Genomic DNA, 23,075 nt, shown 5'->3' on the forward strand with positions numbered 1-23,075 from the left:
TTGCCACAGTGGAGGTTTCACCGGGAGCAGAGGTGGCAGAGGCTCTTGTGGTACTTCTCTCGGTAATCCTGGAGGTGCTGGCAGTGCTTGTGGCTGGTGTGGGCACTCTTGTTGTTGTTGGCTGATGATGGTTGTACCTTCAGTCTGAGGGGGAGAGGTGCTGGTGGTGGTAGCAATGATGGTTGTTTCCTCTCTGGCTGAGCCTGAGGTGCTGGGGCCAGCTGTGCTTCCTGTTGTGGTTTTTAGTTTCATTGGCTCTGTGTATATTGGGGTGACGATGGTGGTTCCTTGTGGTGAGAGGGTACTTGTTGTTCCTACGGTGGTTGTTATTACTTGCTGTGAAAGTGTGGGGACAGCACTTGGTGTTGCTGCAGGTCGTGTTGCTAGTGTGGTGGTTTCTGCTGGGAAGTATGTTGTGGAGATGCCTACAGTGGTTGCTGGGGTTGGTACTGTTGTCTGGCAGTGTTTTCGTTCACAGCACAGCACTGAGACCTCATAGTCAAAGCACGTGGGGTACTTGAGAGTCTGGTCCTTATTTCTGCACACAAGTCCCCTGTCAAGGCTGCAGTCAAATTTCTGTTCCATTATTTTCACAATTGTGTCAGGATAGTCTTTAGCTCGGCACTTGATGTCTCGTGGCTTGTCACACAACTCATACCCAGCAGCTCTGATGTTTTCAAATGTCTCTGAATCTCCATTTTCGCTGCCTGGAGTAGGGGAGTCCACATTAAACCACTGGGTCCAAGCACAGCGCTCCACAATGCAGTTGTCTGTGCTATTGGAGATGCGGATTGTGGTGGTGGCTGGCGTGGGCCCTGTTGTTGTGGGTGGGGTGGTGGTGGTGGTTGTGCTGGGGCCAGCTGTGGTGCCTGTGGTGGTTCTTAGTTTAACTTCAGAGGGTGTTGTGGGAGATGTTGGAGCCTGGGTTTCTACAGTGGAGGTTTCTCCTGGAGCAGAGGTGGCAGAGGCTCTTGTGGTACTTCTCTCGGTAGTCCTGGAGGTGCTGGCAGTGCTTGTGGCTGGCGTGGGCACTCTTGTTGTTGTTGGGATGATGATGGTTGTACCTTCAGTCTGAGGGGGAGAGGTGCTGGTGGTGGTAGCAATGATGGTTGTTTCCTCTCTGGCTGAGCCCGTGGTGCTGGGGCCAGCCGTGGTGCCTGTTGTGGTTCTTATTTTTATTTCAGGGGTGGAGGCAGCAATTGTTGATGTTGTTTGAATAGGAACAGTGGATAATACTGTTGGAAGAGTTCCTTCTGTAGATAGAGTGCTCCTTTCCCTGGTGGTTGTGGTGGTGCTGGCACTGGTGGTACCTTGGGTTGGTACTGTTGGTCCAGGTGTAGTGATAGTCGTGCCTTGTGTTGGCAGGGCAGTAGTACTGGAGATTATCGTGGTGCCAGGTGTTGTTTGTAGTGTTGATCCTGGGAGAGTGGAGATAGTATTGGGTGATGATGGAGCTTGGGTTACCACAGTGGAGGTTCCTGCTGTCATAGTTGTGATTTGGTATCCTGTTGTTGACACTTGGGTTGTCGTTGATGTTACTGATGTTTCGCTCTGAGTCGTTCTTTCTCGTTCTCTCATTGGTGTTGTAGTTACTTCACTTTCTTGTTTTTGTGTGGTTGGTATTATTGTTGTCTGTACTGTAAATGGTGTTGATTCTACAGCAGTAGTTGTGAATACTCTTGTGGTTGTGGGTGTTGTAGTTTGTGCTTCTGAACATGGTATGTATCTGCAGCAGGATATTCTGATTTCATAATTATAGCACTGCTTGGATTCTTGGTCCTGGTTATTGCATATTAATCCTCTGCTTTGACTACACTCTATTGTTTGGTTAAGGTTGGTAATTTCAGTATCTGGGTATTCTTTGGCTCTGCATTGAACATCGCTTGGGTTTGTACACACACTGTATCCTTTATCCTTGAGATTTTGATATGTTTCATAATCTCCACTGTCCTCTTTGTTTTCAGGCTGAGTGGAATCATACCATTCTGACCACACACAGACATTTTTCACACATACAGTTGTCACTGGTGTTGCAGTTGTAATTTCTGTAATTTAAAGGAGGAAACATAAGTCTTGTCTGTTCTTATTAGAGTTCCAGGAAGAAATTATTAATCTTCCATGCTTTTTTTTTTGTTGTAAATATTTTTAATATTATGTAATATTTTAATTTTAATGAACTTGCTTTGGCAGTCTCAAATTTAATTTCTAAAGTAGGTTTTGACTTTTTGCCTTATTATTGTAGAGGTAGTTTCTTTGACACCTATTAAAGATTTGTAGCTAAATATAGGTAATCTGATGTCCTTTGCACAGTATGTCACTGCTTAGATAATACATCTCAATTGCTTTGGTATAAGTAGAAGAGGTTTTATTCTCCTTGGTATTATCTCTGTATTTATTTACACTTAACTGGATAACCACACAGACTTTAAAATATTTTGACCAGTTAATGACTTTTCTACTTAGTTCAATATTACCACATGTAAAATATTTATAAATATAAAATATATACTTAACATATGTGTATTTTATATGTAGTACATTATAATAGAGAATACACATATACTATATATGAAATATATAATCTAATAGGTATTTTCTATGTATTTTAATAAGACTTCATATTCCTGGCATTATGAAGATAACCAAGTGGAACAGATATTACTTTCTCAATATGAATGTTAGTTAATAGAAGACTTAAATTCGAATATTTAGTTCTTGCTGTAGTAAAATTTTGTGGATATGTTTCTCACAATTACTCAGAATTTGGTCATTGTAATTAATTAACAGCAGGAATAATATAGCAGTGTACTCCAGGAGTAGAAGGAAATTGTTGATTTGGGTACTAAACAGAATTAGGAAAGGTTCCAAAGAATGGTTATAAATAGTTTAAAGACTCCCTTAAAATAAATTTCTTATGTGCCCACTAATTTAGGAAATGGCAGCAACTGTCTTTCATGTTTTCAGAAGTTGGTCCAGAACTGCTGGGGGTTTTTGCAAGGAAATTAGAAGATTCTCAAGGTTGCAGTGATTAATAAGCTCTATTAATTTTTCCCCAAGGATCACCATGGTAAAACAGAGGAAACTGAGTTTGTAAGAAATGGAGTACTCATTTCTACATCCTTAACTATTCTTTTTCAACTAAAGCTGCCAGGTGAATTAGCGGCTCCAGTAGAAGTCAATAGTTTCAAGTAAAATTATATACCGTTAACTGATGAAAAGGTCCTGCCTTTCAGGTAATTTTTAGTCACTTACAGAGATTTCTGAATTATTTTAAAGATTATTATTTAGGCGTACCTGAAGCAGTGGTTGTGGCCTGACTTGTGGTAAATGTAAATGGGGTTGTTGTAAAAATGCCACATTTAAAGATGTTTCTGCTTATTGTTCCATTGACATCGCATGTTGCGCTGAAACACCATCCAGTTCCATCTGTGGTGTTGTAGATGAGTTCACCATATTTATAGCTATTCCCTTCATAAATGCAGTTGCAGGCTGTAATTCAGAAGTTTATTGTCAGTTCAGACATCTATGAAAAGATAGTATCCAATACTTCTTTTCTAAATAATTTTTCTTAGCTGTCTTACCTTTATCATCGAACTTGCACTGTAAACCTTCTGATGTGCACTCACTGAAACAGAAAGCATAAAACCCCATATATTTTGTGATTGTGATGTAATTTTATTAGTCATCTTTCTGACAGATACTGGCATCAAAAGGTAAGGCACTTTGTGTTTATTCCTAGAGCTTTTTGTTCATTTTGGCTCCTTTTTGGCCATTATTTTCCAAAATCTTACTTTATATTAAACCCAAACATATAAATAGAAGTGAAGTTAAATATTATGCAAAATTATGGGTAGAAGTCTTAAGGAAGACTTTCCTTTTTTCCTTCGTATCACTTTTCTTGCATTTGCAGTATTTTTGTACTAAAATAGAAGGCTAAAAGGGTGAGTCTATATGCTCAAATGATGCAAGTACGTTGCAAAATCCTCGGAAGCAGGCCACTAATAAATATCTTTACTCATGGCACAACATTTTTCCTGCCACAGGAATGTGAAATAAAGATAGCCTAGTCATAAAGGACTTCTTGTTCTTGCTGCATCTTAATGCTGAGGATTTACAATATAATCCATACAAATAAATTCATTAAAATATAAAATCATGTAAAACCTTCTTATTAATGTAGTAGGAAAACTGGCATTAGATCGTAAGACATTATTTCATCACAGGTAGCACGAACTGATCTTGCATGTAACAGGAACATACAACTTCCCCCTTGAGTTTTGATCACTTTTCCTTGTATGAGGTTGGTATGTTAAGTCTTACCATATACTACATTCATCTCGCTGATATATCTTTCCATCTTCATCATCATAACAGTCACAGAGACTAACACACTTCATTTGATCCTCATGAAAATATGGCTTGTCTGGTGGGCAGTTAGGGTAGCAGCCTGAAGGTGGAAAAGGTAACAATGAGATACAGTCAGCAAAGGTTTTATTTGCACCAACTGCATTTGCAGGTCTTGTTTTTAATTGTCATCATGTTTCTACTTTATGTTTTGGAATAGCTCTAGGAAGAAATGCAGAGTTACTAGCACCAGCAGAACCCATCCATAAGAACTTAGTCCTAGAGATCTTCTTACTCCAGTTTCCATAATCTGCTTCCATTCATGTGGATATAATGATACTAGAGAAAATTCAATTGTGCAAATGCAGTTGATGGAGGAAATATACTTCATCAAAGACAGTTTAAAATATAGCAATATGTACCCACTAGGAGGTACTTGCAGCTATTTTTACCTTCTAAACCTGGCAGGTCATTGAGACATTTTCCACTTGGGTTCTTACAGGTTTTCATACAGGAAGCACCGCAAGGCTTATAGTGCCATTCACATTCTCCTTGCTGATTGTAGTAATCACAGAACAGTGCTGAGGAGAAACAGAAAGTTGAACATATTCAGGGAAAGAAAAAAAAGATCAAATAGCTTAAGCATGAAAAATTGACACAGTGAGATAGATATTAATGCACATATGTAAGATACTGTACACTTAGCTGCACTTTGAGAAAGGTTTATGACATAAAACTTACGACAAATTGTTGGGCTTCTCCAGGCTACGCATACACCAACTTCACTGCATGCTTGAGCATAGGCAGCTACTGCTGTACAAAAGCAATCACAGTCTCCTCCAGTGTCACAGGCACAAGCATCTGTCACACATGCTTGGTAATATTTTGCTGGTTCAACCTGTTATTAAACAGAAATATAATATTATGCATCATGCCTTCTAAGTGATTTCTTACCTTTGCTAGAGTAGTTTTCTTACAATTGTATATCCCAGAGGAAAGGCCTACATTGGTAATTTCTTTTTCTTTTGTTAAACACTGTAAGACACCTGAGGTGATGCCAAATGATACATCCAAGTCATGTATTGCCAGATTTTTAGAAACCTAGACTTGTATCCTGGTGTAAGATTAGATTAATTTTCAAAAAAAATATTAGGCAACTGCACAGTTACCTGACAACATTTGTTATGTACTTAGTGTCAGGTAAAGGCTATGCTGATACTTCATTTCTGTGTTATTATTTCATTGAGCTTGCCTTCTCTACCTGGTATATGAGAATTTTTATTCAAGTCAGGCTGCAAGGAAATTCATAGTAATTATGAAATTATTATTATTTTGTTGTTATTTTTCTTTTTAATTGTCTTTTTATTTATTAGAAGTAGGAACTATAAATTTCTCCCATTGAGGGCGATTCAGACTGGAGTTTTCCTGGCACAATTTGACGTGAAACATATTAATAAACAAGGCATGCATGTTAAAACCTACGAGAATAGTACCTTCAACAACCCACAGGCTTAGTTTTCCCGCAGTAAACATCTGCCCTGGTAATACCTGAGAGTGACAGGCAGCAAAGACATTGCTGTTGATGATGCTACACTGCTTCTCTGACCAGGACTTCCGATAAGGGTTGGTAGAACATGGGTCCTTGACACTGGCAGCATCAGGGCACGTAGAGGATACTTTCCAGCTGTTTCCAAACTCTAGGACATTCTCTACTACAGATTGACTCCTCGTAGTAAAGTCATTGACGCTGTTGCCATCATAATTTCCACAGAGACCACAGACCTGGCCCTGCAAAAGACGTTAATAAAAGAATAATGGATGTGAGAAAACTTGAAACAAAATCTGAGACTGAAAGAATACTTGAAATCCATGTCTTAGAATAGTGGCATTCCATTCTATCAGTCCTAAACATCTTCATACTCTGGAATAGAGGAACAGAATATGACCACTACAGCTAGAAGGATACTGTTCTTAACTTTTTTCTTTTAAATATGAACAATAAAACAAATTTTGTCGTCATAACCTTCTGTCTTTGAGGTATATTTTTAACAAGGAAGTGAGGACTCATAGCTGATTAAGCTTTTTATTTAAGCCTTGTTTTGTAGAATAGCTATACATATAAAAACAACCTTCTAACTATTAAGTACTAACAGTTCAGCCACCTAATCTATTAATTGAGTCTTTACCATTAAGTCTGCTCACTGGTATATAAAGAAACTACATTTTCCTTGTGCATCCAGAAATATCACTCATTCCGAATGTATGGATTTGTACAACTGTGAGAGGCTACAATACATGCTTTTTCTATGAAACTAAGGTGCATACTTTCCATATTACTACTATTTTTAAAAGTGCTGGTGAGTGATGCAGGGAAAGAACCTATAGTACTGAAAGAAGTTGGTTCTAAATTATGCTTCATTTAAATACCTAATTTAAATATCATAGTGGTATGCAGTAAGATAGAAAATTCTGTATTTACTACAGTTTTTAGTGCTTATATATCATAAGCTAAGAGGAGTATGAAAATTGGAATTAATTTTCCTTATCATCTGTGTAGTTGTATGCTTGACAAATATTTGGTGGCATAAAAGAGGCTTTCACTCATTATACACTTCTTTGTTCTTGAAATGTGATAATTTGTGTGTCAATGAGAACTGGAAACAATGGATTATTTTCAAGATCAAGCCTATTCAGTTGATTTATACACAGGTAGGTATGTAATTTTAATAAGTCTGATAACATGTAACAATGTTCAGTTTGTAATTTCAACAAAGTCAAGTGCAAAATAGTGTTTTGCCAACTCAAGTTCTATCAGGCCAAATAGGCACTGGAAGCTACCTTCCAAGCTCAGAATGGCAGCAGGATGATGGCATGGCATCCTGAGGTACCAGAGGAATGGAAAGCAATGTGGGATGAACGGCAGGAATGCTGGAGACCATCACTATTTGGGATCTTGGCAGGGTCTCAACAAGATTCACACCCAGTGAAAGCTGGACAGTAAATTGCCATTGAACTGCTAGTTCCGCACCTTGAAACGAGGGCTGAGCTTGATGAAGATGCTGGTTTTCTTGTCCCACATGAGGATCAGCCCACTTTTGGTCTCAATTACCAGGTACATCCCCATATAGCGGACTGTGTATGGCACCTCATCATTCTGTCCTCTCTTTACGACACTGACACGCTCTTCACCAAGGATCAGCTCATAGCTCTGAAACAGGAGGAAAAGGTAAGGAGAAATGAGTCAGTAGCTGCAGCTGTGCTCTCAAACATGTTTTTTTCTGCTTTTAAGAGTACTATGAATAAATAGTTTATATCATGAAAACAAATAATCAAAATGCAATGAATCAAAGCAATCCAAATCTCAGGTTCCTGGAAGATATTAAATGGCGTAGGTTAAAAAAGTGTCTTTTGACTGTCATGGAGAAACTACATTGCATACAATAATCTTCTGACTCAATAGGCTAAATTTCTGCCTTTAGATCTTTACTTTTCCCAAGGATGATGTAAAATAGTGTGGGAAGTCAAAAACATAGAAAGGTAGGAAGATCTATCAAATATTTCACTTGAATCTGATGTAAACCTAATTTAATAGTTGAATTGCTTTTTAAAATATTTTCCAATTTCTTTGAAGCAATAGAAATCTAGGCTTCTCCTAAGCCTTAGCAGGTACAAAGGAAAACTGCTCTATGTGCAAAACCTTCTTACCTCTAAGAAAACTTTGATAGACTTTGAGCAAGTTGTCCCAGTGTTGCCACAGGGAACATTTTCAGTGGCAACCCTGAAGGTCCCGTTGACTGTGCCACTTTTTCCACAGTGGTCCTGGGTAGAGAAAAACATTTAAAAATATATTATTTTTACAGATAGGATCAAGATTACCCCTCATTTGTTACTGCTAGCTATCCGTACCTGGACTAGTGTGTATTCACAGTTTCCATTGAAGCTGAATCTTTTGTCATCAAAGGTGTTATAATGACCATCTCCATAAACAGCACAAGTGCCCAGACATTGATCTTTGGTACATTCCCACTTCCTATTCTTGCATACACTAGGAAAAAAAAAAAGAATTAAATATTTTAATAATAAAACAACTTACTCTTTTGTGTAGACATATCTGAACAATCAATATTTGTTTGGCAATCCATCCCTGCCAAATGCTATATTTTTTCTGGAAATAAAATAGTCCTCTACATTTTTCATGTAAAGAATTAAAGAAAATTCTGTTCTGCTACCTGAATACCTTAACTGCAAAACTAGATACTTAATGAACCCTGTAGTCCTAAAGGTTTCCTCCCATTCTGTGCTTTGGCCATCTGACAGATATCAGAAGGCAAACTTCTCATACTGCGTAACCCAAAACTAAAAGATCTAAAATCCATCAACTGATTAGATTTGGAATCCAAATCTTTCCCTGTTCTTTTACTATAAAAGGTGTTTAGAAAAGCAAATGATGGAACCAGGAATGCTACTTCTGCAGATATACTTACCAGGTGTTACAGTCGAAGTTGATCTTTTCCCCAGGCTGATACATGGCTTCATTGTGAATACATGGACATTCCTCTTCAGGAATACAACCACCATTCCCATCTAACACAAGCCCATCTGGGCATATGCAGCCAGATGTACATTGTGAGCTATACTGGAAAAGAGAAAATAAAAACATAATTTTAGAGTGAAATGATCACATTAGAAAAAGGAAGATTAAGTTATCATTAAAGGTGCCTTATATGGTCTTATTGCTGCCCAACTTAAATAGGAGAGAACTATAAAGTAATTAAAGGGTAATGGAACAAAAAGGTTATTAGCCATAGATTTAATAAAATATAAATCTGTCAAAGAAAAATTTTTTTATGTATACCAATCCTGATCTGTTGGAACCTGTGAAATTTAAAACACATTGGCTCTTGCACTTTGTAATGGATGATTTGTGACTGAATGGACTTTTAAAAGAAAGACAAGTAATATTTTTTTCAGTTTGGCTGAGTTATATTGAAATTTATTTATCTCATGTGGTACTTACTCATGAAATGGCATGTGGCTACCAAGAACTTAAGTGGAGTAACATGATTAGATGCAGCATGGTATGAGAAACAATCATTTCTCCTAGCCAATTTTTAGCCTTTCCTACAGAAGGCAAATAAGCAGTAGAACTCTAGATTTTTCACTACTAGTTACTGTTACCTGTAGAAGAAAGGTTCTTAAGAATCTTTCTTAAGAATCTTAAGAATTAATTTGGATATTACTTATTATATTTTGATCCAAGGGTTCCATTGTTAATGCTTCATAACATCATTTCAGGGCTTCTGCTACAAGAATAATGTATCTGTGTTGTAGGTCTGGAGTAGATCCAATAGATAATTACTTCAGCAGAAAGAGCATAGACAAACCTGGAAGCACCATTTAATTGGGCCATGACATACTTACACATTGCATATCCAGAGTCTGGCAACTTTTTTGACATTCTGCTCCAGTTGCTCCTGCTGTGTTGTTTTTACAGTCAAAGTAGACCATGGGAGATTCACAGACTAGAGGGAGGGAAGAAGTGGCGCAGGGTTTATTTCACAGCTGTAGCCATTTAAACCATCTATAAGTTCTTTGGAAATTCCCTATTTCAGTTAGCTGAGATTGTTGTCCCTATTCAACCTGCTGATGAGATTCACTACAGAGTACTGGATTCCTCCCCCAAAAAAACCCCACAAAATATATCAGAACAAAAAGTCTTTCTGTAAAAAGAGGTTTTATGAGTAATCTAGTTCACTCCTGCTTTTATGACAACTGTAGCACTATGACTAAGTGAGAAATTCTTCTATTAAAAATCTATTAAGAAGAATCAATTCTATGAACTATTCTGTGCAAGACCTGGTAAAGAGAAAAAAATAAGTGGAAGATTATTTTTACCTGAAGTTGGATTTGGTGCTCCAATGCAATTCAATCTTCCCTGGACACAAGTGCTGTGAGAGAGGGGAAAACAATCTATTTTATTATCTCCTCTCAAACCAAATATTGAGATTGAGAGCTACTTATCCCTTGTCAAGTTTCAGAATTTTCAAAGGAATTCTAAAAACCTGTTTTGCAGTCTTGGGAAAGAATTTCTCTCAATACCACTACACATGCTGCTTTCATATGATATCCATTGTTGCTTAGCAGGAAAATTCATAGGTTGTAATGCATATATGTCATTGCTCGTTACTTACATTATCATAAGCTCTCCTCTTGTTGCTGTTGTTGTAATTTTATACTTGAAAGATTATGGAATTAAATAAAAAATGCACCAAAGTACAATTGCCCTGTCAATCTAGAAATATTACAGAATCATAGAAACCTTTAGGATGGAAAAGACCCTTGAGATCCTCAAGTCCAACCATTAACCCAGCACTGCCAAGTCCACCACTAAACCATGTCCCTAAGTGCCATATCTCCATGGCTTTTAAATAATTGCAGGGATAGTGACTCAACCACTTCCCTGGGCAACATGTTCCAGTGCTTGACAACCATTTCAGTACAAAATTTTTCTTAACATCCAATCGAAACAAGCCCCAGTGCAACTTGAGGCCACTTCCTTCCATCCTGTCACTTGGTACTTGGGAGAAGAGGCTGACCCACACCTCACCACAACCTCCTTTTAGGCAGTTTTATAGATGGTGAGTGTCTTCGCTGAGCCTCCTTTTCTCCAGGTTAAACAACCTCAGGTCCTTCAGCTGTTCTTCATAATACCTGTGCTCCAGACCAGCTCTGCTGTCCTTCTCTAAACATAGTCCAGCATCAAAATGCCTTTCTTGTTGTAAGAGACTCAGAACTGAACACAGGATTCGAGGTACAGGTCACCAGGACCAAATACAGGGGGACAATCTCTTCCCTAATGTCAAAAGCTTTACAAAAGTCCAGGCAGACAATATTCACAGCCTTTCCTCATCCACTAAGCAGGTCACCTTGTCATATAAGAAGATTAGGTAGGTTAAGTAGCAGCTGCCTTTCCCAAACCCATGCTGGCTGGGCCCGATCCCCTGTTTGCCCTGTATGTGCCACCCAAGACAATCTGCTCTGTGTCCTTCCCTGGCACCAAGGTCAGGCTGACAGGGCTGTAGTTCACCAGATCCTTCTTCTGGCCCACCCTGTAAATGGGCATCACATTTGCTGACCTCCAGTCAACCAGGACCTCCAAGGTTAACCAGATTGCTGACAAATGATTGAAAGTGCCTCTGTGAACACTTCCACCAGCTCCCTCAGCGCCCTTGGGTGGACCCCATCTGGGCCCATAGAACTGTGTGTATTTAAATGGTATAACAGGTCATTAACCATTTCACTTTTCATTGTAGGGCTCCATTCTGCCCTCTGTCCTCATCCTGCAACTCAGGGGAATATATACCATTTGTAAATTGGAAAATAAAGTTAAAAAAACTTGAAGAAATTGAAGAGAGAGCATTCTTTTGAAATTCAGGGTGAAACCATCTTACACGTTCCAGACTTTAATGAGAACATACATGTTATTTGAATGTTTTAAAAAAGATTACTTACCATACACGCCCATTTTCATGGACCACTTCTCCAAATGGTATAGGAGATCCTTTGTAGTAGCAGGGGCACTCATTAGCCGGCACACATTTGCCACTGTCATCCATGTAGGTTCCATTTACACAGGTGCAGCCATCAACTGGGACAAACTTAATGTTGCATGTGACATCAGGCTCACTCAGAGAGCGGCAGGTGGGTTGACAGGAAGAGATGGTATAGCTGTAGCTCAGGGATTTGGGACATGAGGTGGTGTATTTTGCTTGAGAGAGGAAAATAAAATAGATTGTTAGTTGCAGATGGTATATTCTCATGTGAAAAAAGAAAAATCATAGGCAGTAGAAAAAACATGTAAACAATATACCTCTGCTTATGTTGCATATTTCATGTAAATGCATTTCTGAATAATTTCAGAGTTTGATCTGAAAAGCTATTGTATGTGTGGAGTAAATAATGCGTGCAAAGAAGAAAAGATTTTTTCAAATGGAAGTTCAGAAGGAAACCTCCACTTGCTGCTGCCATTCAATGCCAAGATGCCTAAACCTCTTGAGGAATGAGACAAGAACCCAGCATGCATCTTCAAAGACATGAATCTGCAAGTGTTCTGGTCAGTATTACTAGTACTGTTATTCTAATACAACACATTATCTCTGCAACAACTTGTGATACTTGTAAAGTGTAGTGAAACTCTAAGTTGCACAGAAACAGGTGGAGGCACTTCCATAAAAACAGTCCCTTTCATAATCAAACCACATCTCCCTTCTATTCATATTCACTCTTGCCAGCAATGGATTGATTCTAAGGGGACAGCAGAGAATTACTTCCAGGAGTGCACTTAACAAAATCCCTTCCTTATCACTTACTGATTTGTCTAGAAATGAGTAGAAAATAATCTCTGATCAGCAATTTTTATTGATGTGTGTTCTTAGGAAATGAGGAGAGTACTTACTGCAGACATCAGTCCTCCATCCCTGCAGCTGGATTCCTTTTGCAGCACAAGCTCTCACATAGGCAGACAGAGCTGCACACAGACAGTCCTCGCTATTTTCACAGTTACATGTGTCAAACATGCAGTTCTAAGAATGGAGAGAAAAATAAGGTCTCAGCACTGGAAATATTGTCAGTCTTTAAAAAACCAGTGAACTTTATCTTTCAAGTCTTATTTCTTAATCTTTCTTCAGATATGCTCACTCATAGACAACAGTAACACAGCTTTACCACTTTCCAGTCTTTGTCTAAGGTTCCTGGCGGGGGAAAATGCAGGTAATGAAAATTGAGTCAATTACTGCAGTTATAATTAGGAAATAGTGGTCTTAAATTCTGTTATACATTTTGCAGCTTCTTGGTCCTCGGAAACTTTTTGGTGGATATGCTGCACAATAGCATCCAAAGCTCTATTCACAACATGCAGTCCAGACATCCCATTTCACCAGTGTCAACACCTGAGTAACTCCTAGTGAGAAGAGTGGTTTGCAACACTTTGTTAGCAGAGTGATGGTAATTAGGTAATGGGCTTTCTGTTCCAAGCAGTTATTAATGAGATGCCAGGCTGATAAGGTAAAAATTGACTGATATTCAAACAAGCATTTGACATGCCTTTAAATATACTATCTGGCTTATGTGTAAAACCATCTGGGAGTAAATAGCCGCCTTTTCATCAGCAAACAAGTCAGGATCTTGAAGCCAAGACTGACAACCGGAATAAAGTAATGTTACAACACAAAGACAAACACATGTTGAAAGAAGGAGAAACTGCAGCACAGCAATGGGGATACAGGCATTGCCTAAGACACGTCTGGAACAGCCCCTATTTCTATTGTTTCCAAAGGGAAAAGCAGTAGGGCGAAGTACCGTGTGGTAAACAGCGGGATTCACTGCATAGTGACAAGCAGCAAAAGGTCCTGTGCTGTCAGTGAGCAGTCCACACCAATGCTGAGCGTATTTTTCTGTGAAATGAAGAAACAATAAAAATGCACATTACTCTTTGTACTTCATTAGTCATAAACCCATGCTTGCCCTGGCCTGTGCAGACAGTTCTGACATTCCATTAAATCTCTTCTTCTCCTATCTTTTTTTTTCTCTTTTCACTCAGCTTGTGGCTCATGGTTCCTAAAACCAAAGAAGAGGACTTGCTGAAGGAGATGAATTAAAGGTTTCCAAAGATGCTCCAGTAATCCACTTCTCTGACACCAAGCTGTCAGCTTGAACATCTACTCTATTTTCAGTGTCCTTGCAGTTTGCTTCACTTATGCTTCTGTCACTCTTTTTTTACATCCTTACTTATCTTCAGTGCATTCATTTTGAATATTTGTTTCTGATTTCAGATGTAGGTTTTTATCAAATATTTAGGTCTTTATTTTTTAATCTTTGCTTTCCAACAGATGTGTTTTCCTTAGAGATGAGCAAAAAGAAAAAAAAACAAACCAGAAGAAGTTTTAAGAAGCACTCACCATTATCAATGCTGAGTGCACAAGGATTCTCAAAACTCTGCTGGATATTAGGGCATGAAGCCTGAGTTTTCCATGTATTAGCAAATGCTGATGCTGTTCCTTCAATTATTCCACTTATGACCTTGAAGTCGTCAGTTTGGATGTTATTGAAATTTCCACAGAGACCTGTTGAAAAGCAGTGAAAAGTTTATACTGCTCTGACTACGAAAAAAGACATTGATCAAGGAGTCCTTTATTTCATTCACTCACCACAAGTCTGGTTTTTGAAAGAAGCATCCAGACGCACAAACACTTGCATCACGGGTGTGAACTGCACTTCAACCTGGACGCCAAAGCTTGTGTCCATGATCATGAAGAATGAGGAAGGTCTGAACATGGTGACATTAGCTACACATCAGAAACAAAACTGTCACTTTCTGAGCAAGGCCAAATGCTGAAAACACAATGCTGCTCTTTCTTAATTTTATTGCATTTTTTTGCAAATTCAGAAGTGAAATAAAGATCTGGAGGTCAGAGATACCATGTGGAATCCTTAGTTATTGAAACAAAAATAAAATTTATTTCTAAGCAAGTGTGAGCAGAGGGGTAGGAACAAAAAAAGAGGTAAAAGAGGTAAAGAGATGTCTTCTGCCTTCACTTTTGTGCAGTGAGAAGGAAGTAAATCTGAGAGTAATCAAATCAGAAGACTGTGAATTCTGTTTGCTACTGTTTGAACCCTTGCCTGTGTTTGTCCAGCATGATGCCAAACATCCCACTTTACTTCAAAAGCAATCGTGTAATTTATTGTTAGAGGAAAAAACTACCTGCTGACATGGGCAGCTGAGTGTAGATGGAGTTCACAAACACACCACCATCAGGTTTGACCTCCACGATCTGATAAGGAAGGGGAACAAAAGGCAACTCTGTGAATTATAGAATGGTTTAGCCTGGGAGTGACTATTAAAGGTCATCCAGCTCCAACCCTCCTGCCGTGGGACACCTTCCACTAGGCCAGGTTGCTCAAAGCCCCATCCAACCTGGCCGGAACACTTACAGGGATGGCACATCCACAGATTCTCTCAGCAACCAGTCCCAGTGTTTCACCACCCTCATGGTAAAGAATTTCTTCCCAATATCTAATCTAAACCTGCCCTCTTTCAGTTTGAAGCCATTCCTCCTTGTCATAGGAACTTCTGCCCTAGTAAAAGTCCCCCTCCAGCTTTCTTCTAGGCCCATTTTGGGGACAGAAAGGCTCTCATTTTAGGGACTAAAAGTCTCTCCAGAGCTTTCCCTTCTCCAGGCTGAACCCCAACTCTCTCAAATCTTTCCTGATAGGAAAGGCGCTCCCATGTGTTCATCTGTGGCCTCCTCTGGACCTGTTCCCACAGGTCCATGTTCTCCTTATGCTCGGGGATCCCAGAGCTGGATGCAGCACTCCAGGGGAGCCTTCCCAGAGCAAGGCAAAGGGGAAGAATCCCCTTCCTCACCCTGCTGGCCACACTGCCTTGGATGTAGCCCAGGCTGGCCTTCCAGCATGCCAACCATGTGTGAAAAATAACTATAGTCCAAAGAGTAATAATGAGGAGGACCCCAGTGATATTAATTAAACCAGTATTCAATAAAAAGGTAGATCTTTGTGATTTCACCTCCCCCTTATTTCTACTTTGTACACTTTACTAATTTTCCCTGCCAGAAAATAATTACTTTTAAAGATACTTTCTTGGCTTTTTAGGGGATTACATCATCTTATTTTCTTTGAACGCATCTTCGTGATTAATTACATCACTAACTTTTGTAATCATAATTACTAACCTTGAAGCTTATGGTCTTTTCCCATCTAATTGGCAGAGACAATAGCTTTTTTCTGCTTTGTGAGTACAATATGTTTCTTAATGAAATTCCACAAAGCCAAATTTAGGGCTGGTCTGATTTTCATAACAAAGTCCACTTCTTTTCGTTTGATTAAAAATATCATCTACTCATCATACATATGCTGAAAATCTGACAAAGAAATGCAGCTGCCTGACTGATTAAGCCCTAGTTTCTTTTCTCCCCATATTTTTATTGTGCTTATTTTCATTCTTACAGTTTGTCCTTTATTCATGTTGAGGGTCACTGACTTTAGGCAGGTCTCAGTGTCAGTCAGGCCACACTTGCGTAGTTCTGCCAGGATGGTAAATTTTTCATCTTGACAGTCCTGAAAGAAAAAAAGTCAACTTATTTCACTGAAGACTAATTACAGGAAGTTTTCCCTATAAAATTTGCAAAAAAGTTTTCCCTATAAAATTTTCTCTCAATTCTGAAAAAGTATTTCTTTTTCTGGACAAGATATAGACTGTAACAAATCCCAGAGCTGCTTTGGCTGAAGATTCAATTTTTCCCTGTTTGAATTATTAGGAACAAGAAATGTAGAATCTGGATTTTATTGATTGTATCCATACAGATGTCAAGATGGAGATCCATATTCATATTTGGTAGTTTTATTCATGACAACTTCTAATGTTTTATTCAATTCTATTGTAACTCCCATTTTTCTGTAGCTGTTATCAATGCTAGACAAAAATTTGTGATAAAATATGTTTTAGGTGAACAGTAACATACATTTGATTTCCATTTACTGAATAGTGCAGATGGGGAAAAAGGAAAGCAAACAACAAACAGAAAAAGCCCCTAAAACATCAAAACATTTCACCTACCCATGTCTGTAATTAAAAATTTTAATTATAATAATTTCCAAGTTTTCTATTTCTTTTGAGTTATTTTTAAATGTTTAAAAAAATTTAAAAGCTAAGTGAAATGCATCAATTAACTTGAAGTGTTTTTCTGTATTTAAACTCCATGAAAATGAAAAAAAGGCTGGTTTATAATCTTTATTTTTAAGAACAGTTACTGTAATTTTTAGAGTTGTACCATTTGGCCAAATACCATATAATAGAGTAACATGGCAAAAATTATGCAACCCAGTAAGAGAGCTGGATTAGTTGTACTGAAGGTTGCACACTAGGCAAATTCTTAAAAAGCCAGTGCTCTGCAATTACTCTCTCACAGAACTGGAAATTTTCCAGTGAGCACCACACACAGTTGCATGACATCCTAATAATTATCTAATTATTATCAGTGAAATGGCATCGTAGCAAACATCTGGCTAAGTGACAGGGAATTTAATGTCTGTATGTCAGAAGTGCTAAGCTTCATAAGTGTAGATAGAGACCATGTTTTCTTTCTATAAATCTATGAGGCTTTATGACCTAGAAGCGCCTTCTGAGTCCCACCTTAGAGAGGACGTAGGTGCAGTCTCCGTGGTGATCATAGTGCTTCTTATCATAGGTTGAAATGTGGGAACCTCCCACTACAGAGCACGTTCCTGGGCAGGACTTGTCTTGGCAGCTCCACTGGCCTCCATTACAGGTACTGGAAGAATAAAGTTAGGTGAAATCAGTAACAGTGGAATCCAGAACAAGAGGAACATACAGTGCTGTTAGGTGCAGCTGCTTTGCTATTGCTTTTCTCTTCAAGCTATGGTTTGAGACACAGGTTTAAGAGTTTCAAAAACACAGTGAACTTGCGATGCAACGTATTAAAATCAATTTCTCTGGTAACCATTCTCCTTGCTTATCTAATTATTTTCTTCTTTGGACAGGTGAACTCTCCAAAACAGGTTTTGGATAAATAATTGTGTGGATTTTTTCAGGTAACATAAAGCACAATATCAAGTTAAAATATCTCCTGGGTGGTTTTGGGGTTTTTTTTGTAATACAAATGTATCATAAACTAACAAATAAGAAAAGGTAACTCCACATCTGCTCCTGAAGCAGACTATGTCTATTTTCCAAGGTGATGTGGTAGAGCACAGGTACAGGGTTAATAATTGAGACATTGAGCTTGTATTGTGTCATCCCTTGCTTTCTCCAGAGAAAATAAATATTTGCAAATACATTAATGACTGCAGCTTCATTCCCCTCAGAGAATTCCAAATGTTTGAACAAAATAAACAAAGAGGAAGCATTTTAATTGACTGGTGAGAAGTTTAAACATTGTAAATCCTTGCTTTGATCACCATGAGATAGAGTGCAAAGCTAGTTGTGGCTGTTGCTAAATAAAACAAATAATATTCTTTAGGGGTGCTGTGGAAATGTAGCAGCCAGTTAAATACACATATCAATTGCCAATGATGTGATTGCACATAATAAACTATTAAACCCATTAAATATATGAGAGGAAACAGTGAGTTAGAAAAGAAACAAAGGTTACCAGGTCTGGCATGGTTCTGAAAAAGAAGCTCCTGTAGCATAGGTTTTGCCATTGTAAATACAGGAGCACTCCTGCTGGGGAATGCAGCCAGAATTGTTGATGTCATCAAATACAGTTCCTAGATTAAAAAAAAGAAAAAAAGACAAAGCCTTGATCAATTAAAGAGGCATTTCCTACACACCATTTTATTTGTTACAAATCCTAAATATTTTCTTAGCAAGAGACCTGCAGTTGTGAGTGGACACACCAATACTAAGGACAGCAGGACTGTCAGTTTGCTGAGGGAAGGATTCAACCTTTGTATTCCTAAATTCCACTTGGTCTGAAAGAGAGACTTTCAACCAGCATAAGTGGCTGGTTGAAAGATTGGTCTTGATCTCTTTGCTGTTCTTTTATCCTGCTTTCTGCATATTGCACATGTATTGGCAATAATTCAGACATATTTTCTCAGCTGACACACGACAAATGCTTGTCACTGGCAGCTGTGAAAAATACAACTATACGAGGCTTAAATCCCATGGGACCTACAGGTAAGCTCTTGTTCTTTGAGATCAGAGATGTGAGTACTTAAGGACTTGCCTGGGGGGCAGAAACAGCCATCAATACAGTGTTCTTCACAAAATAGAGATCGTTCAGGATTCGTGCAGGTATCAGTACAGGGGGAGTTGCACTCCTGGTACTGCATGTTGTAAGGACAATTCTTGGCTGAAATTTAAAGGAAGAGAGTTTTATTTTTTTTTCAGTCAAAAGTATTTCTAGTTGTCTATACCTTTAGATCCATTTAAGTTTTAAAGCTAGATTAAAAAAAAAAAAAACAACACACCAAACTGCAATTGACTATAGCTCTCAAAATTTGCAAGTTTAACTACCTCAATCCCTATTTTACAGTTGAGATGTGCATTCCATGACTCTGGTGCTGAACTGGCTCAATGACTGGATTTCTGTGGACAGCAAGGTAATAACCTCAGAAAGCCAGCAAGGTCTGTTTTTATTGAAGGCTCCCTTCCCAGTGAACACCTGTACTGCTAGTGAAATGTAAGACTTAAATTCCTAAAGCTTTAGTATATTTGCATTTTGAGATACCATCAGAAGGACAAACAGCACCTCATGGGCTTTTGTTTTGGAGCTGGTGACAGTATCAACAGCTACCCCATAATCAAGTATATGTTTAATCAATACAAATTCATCACTATCAAGCAAGAGGAGATAAACAGGTGATTAGTCAGACATACACCTGTGAAGATCCAATCAGTTAATTAAGAACAATGAATGCTAGAGCCATCATAAGGAAAAGAATCAGGAATACAAGCAAGCAAGCATGTATGCCTCATTCTTCTTTCTTGTTTCTCCTTTATTTGCTTCCTTCACTGTACTGGTTCATTAAATTACACTTTGACTCTCATTAGACTATCCATGTTAGTGTTTTGGTAGTGTTTAATTCAGTTTGCATTAAGATCCTTAGCTCTTTGCTGAGTCTTCATGCTGGAACTTATACATCAGAATTTTCTAAAGGATTCAATCTTGACCAGGCTTTAATTCCTCCTGCACCCTCAGCGTTATTTGAGAGCTTGTTGTTGGTGAGTTACTGAGCATGAAGTAAGGCTGTCTCCAGTGATACTCACGGCACAGTTTAGAAGTTCTCCAGTCCAGGGGCTGCCCACCAGCATGAGCACACTGCCGGGAGTACTCAGCAAAGGTGTCACAGATGCATGAGCTGTTTTTAGATTCCTCAGAGCGGCACAAGTCATCTTGGCAAGTCTTAATGTAGTCTTTAACATCAACTAGGTCATTACAGTCTGCAAATGCAGAGCTGGTCAATGTTTTCTCACATATGTCATCCTTTGGAGGAAAAAATAGACAAGTCTCAGTAAACAGAAAGAAGTTGAGGGGGGGTTGGTACTGTTATTTTTTGTAATTATTTTGTAACATAGTCTTATAGCTCTCTTTAAGTTGTTGTTGCCTGAGGACTTCTCCTATTGACCCGTATAAAGTTGTAGAAGGGAACAGATAAATTTGAAAGAAAAATAAAAGGGTAGTCAAAAGATCCTTACAAGATTATCAGAGCAGTTATATGTTGGGATAGAAGTGGAGTCTTCACAGTGTTCTGTTGGCCCATCCATTTTCTGCAGATTCCCAAATTGCAAGGCTGTCATCTTAATATCTGTAGAAAAGAAGTTTAATAATGCAGATCAGAGGTTTTTGTTCAAGCAACTGCCTGTTATATTTTTTTTTCTCTCAAGGATTGGGGTCAATGCTGGCCAAGACAGTTAGCTCCCTTAAGCCTTCAAATGTGATCATCACCCCTTCCAAAGGAAGCACTACATCACTACCTCAATTTACTTTGTACAGGACCCTGGAAAAAGGAAACATTGGAAAACAATTCTCAGCCTATTACATCTAGATGCACAGTAAGGTTTTTCCCAGAAAAATAACAAACCCTTTTCAGATTATATTGACCCTACTCAGGGCAGAGGAAAAAAAAGATCTAGACTGGAATTTGGACAATGGAGATTGTTGTAAGACAAGGTTTAAGAAAATGTTCAGGCTGGGAATAGTTAAAAAGATAAGATCTTCCAAAGATTATGCAAATCAACAGGGAAATGTGGATATACTGATTGTGAAACAAAAATGAAACTAGAAATGTACTGTCTAGAAAATATAATTGCCTTTTGTTTTACTGAATATATTTCTATATTTAATTATCTTATAAATGCAAATCTGCTCATTTTTATGGAGTTACCTGATTGCTTTTACCAGCATGGTTTACAACTGTGCCAAGCAAGAGATATGCCATCAGTTGTTAGCCCCAGTACTATATTTACACTCAGAGCATTAATTTACATAATCTGATCTTTCTACTATATACTTTTAAATAGAGATTGAATCATATCTTATGGGTAAACCATTTGGCAGGATGGGAAAGAGGAATGCTGATGATGTCAGCTTGTTGGAGATCACGTAAACCTTTTTTTTTAATTTAAAACACTTACTGTTTGAAATGAACTCATTGTATATGGGAAAGCCATTGAAGTCACCACAAAGTCCACAAGTCTGATTGGCATATTTCTCATTCAATTCCAGCTAAAATGATGAATAGTAAGTTGATAGAAGTTAGTATAAATATTCTAAAGTATATGCAAAACCAGAGAAAACAGTTGTACCTGCTGTCTCTTAGTATTTCTAGTCAGATCTGTGGAATTTTATTTAAAACACGAAGGATAGAATAAAGACTCAACTTAGATTGACACAGACTTCAAATTTCACTGTACTATCTATACTATTCTTAGCCACTTTCTATTGATTCTTCAGGAAGAAAAGCAAATCCACAGAAAAAAATTAAGGCATAGGAAATTCAGCTAAAAATATATCTTTGAAGGGGTAATTAGGCCCTATAATAATACCAATAGCTAATGATACAATGAAAGTGATTTTTTTATCCTGTTTTAAGCAGATGCCTACCATCCACAGGTATAAATCCATGTAATTTTCCCTAGAACTACCTGGATACAAGCCTATCTTTACTAAGAAAGAATTGCTCAACAGTGAGAGATAAGAAGGCAGTAGCAACCCCCTAAACAGGTAGAGCCAGGCCTAATCAAAGGTTAGCTCTGTTCTCTGAAGGGACAAACAGGTCCAGGAGCAGTTCTTACCAGAATGCTGTCCTTTTCATTCCACAATAACACAACACCGATTTTGCTGCCAACTTTCACATAAATGCTGCTCTTCTCTATCGTAATACCAGATTGACTATATGGCAGTTGAACTCTGGGAAAAGGCAGAAAGAATGCTAGTTAGCTTCTGATCCAAATGTTTGATAAGAAGGGAAAATCTTGTCGTATCTGCCATCTGTAGGAATTCTAAAATAGTGTATTTTGGGGAAAGAAAAGCAATTACAAAATAAGGTGGTCGAATATTATCAAATATGGATCTAAATGCGGATCCAGCTTCTCAGAACATTTCATGCAAATTTTATTTTTGAGGCAATCCTTAAGGGAAGGATTTATTTTCTGTGACAGGAATTAATAGCATTTTATTCGTTATTTATTTTGGTAAAATTGTCAGATCTATTAAAGAACACATAATGCTTCCCCCCCCCCCGCCCCTCCAGGCACACCGAAGTACTTGGCAAGATTGGGAAAAAAAAGCCTGTGGATACCTAAGGAGTGTTGCGAGTGAACTTACCTGTTGCCATCGACCATGACAGCATCTTTTGTTAGTTCGGCAACGACACCTTCGAGTTTCATGGTGATGCGGTTGATTGTCGGAGTGTTTGCCACCACTTCACGCCTAATCTGGATGTTGAAATCCTCATAGGGAGCGTTGCAGTGGGAGGCAAAAACGTAATTACAGAGCCCAGGGAAGGTGAATATGTCCCCGTCGAAGGTCTTGAAGTGGAAGTTGCCCCATGTGCTGCACACACGGCCATTGTGAGCAGGATTAGCAGCTGTGAATTAAGACTGGCTGTTAAAAATGACTTAAAATCCCCAGCCACCACATGAGGAAAATCAACTTGTCCAAAGCTTCATTTTCTCACGGAATGTTTTT

General features: G+C 38.4%; 1 protein-coding gene across 1 annotated transcript in view; it reads right to left on the reverse strand.

The window, feature by feature from the left end:
- The window catches only part of LOC118687322 (mucin-5AC-like), a 35,026-nt gene that overhangs the window by 10,023 nt on the left and 1,928 nt on the right, over nt 1–23,075 (reverse strand). Inside the window, exons 4-31 of the mRNA XM_036384246.1 lie at nt 22,713–22,974; nt 22,181–22,295; nt 21,521–21,611; nt 20,582–20,691; nt 20,153–20,369; nt 19,110–19,235; nt 18,531–18,648; nt 17,552–17,690; nt 16,366–16,476; nt 15,104–15,173; nt 14,550–14,687; nt 14,301–14,465; nt 13,702–13,796; nt 12,800–12,926; nt 11,857–12,112; nt 10,240–10,292; nt 9,766–9,866; nt 8,829–8,980; nt 8,251–8,389; nt 8,050–8,163; nt 7,373–7,552; nt 5,893–6,132; nt 5,086–5,242; nt 4,797–4,925; nt 4,321–4,447; nt 3,582–3,625; nt 3,285–3,489; nt 55–2,029 (exon numbers count right to left, since the gene is read on the reverse strand). Coding sequence (XP_036240139.1) covers nt 55–2,029; nt 3,285–3,489; nt 3,582–3,625; nt 4,321–4,447; nt 4,797–4,925; nt 5,086–5,242; nt 5,893–6,132; nt 7,373–7,552; nt 8,050–8,163; nt 8,251–8,389; nt 8,829–8,980; nt 9,766–9,866; nt 10,240–10,292; nt 11,857–12,112; nt 12,800–12,926; nt 13,702–13,796; nt 14,301–14,465; nt 14,550–14,687; nt 15,104–15,173; nt 16,366–16,476; nt 17,552–17,690; nt 18,531–18,648; nt 19,110–19,235; nt 20,153–20,369; nt 20,582–20,691; nt 21,521–21,611; nt 22,181–22,295; nt 22,713–22,974 — 5,756 coding nt within the window. The remainder of the gene's footprint in view (nt 1–54; nt 2,030–3,284; nt 3,490–3,581; nt 3,626–4,320; nt 4,448–4,796; nt 4,926–5,085; nt 5,243–5,892; nt 6,133–7,372; nt 7,553–8,049; nt 8,164–8,250; nt 8,390–8,828; nt 8,981–9,765; nt 9,867–10,239; nt 10,293–11,856; nt 12,113–12,799; nt 12,927–13,701; nt 13,797–14,300; nt 14,466–14,549; nt 14,688–15,103; nt 15,174–16,365; nt 16,477–17,551; nt 17,691–18,530; nt 18,649–19,109; nt 19,236–20,152; nt 20,370–20,581; nt 20,692–21,520; nt 21,612–22,180; nt 22,296–22,712; nt 22,975–23,075) is intronic.

Source organism: Molothrus ater, chromosome 6, assembly GCF_012460135.2.
Source record: "Molothrus ater isolate BHLD 08-10-18 breed brown headed cowbird chromosome 6, BPBGC_Mater_1.1, whole genome shotgun sequence".
In the NCBI taxonomy this organism is placed as follows: domain Eukaryota; kingdom Metazoa; phylum Chordata; class Aves; order Passeriformes; family Icteridae; genus Molothrus; species Molothrus ater.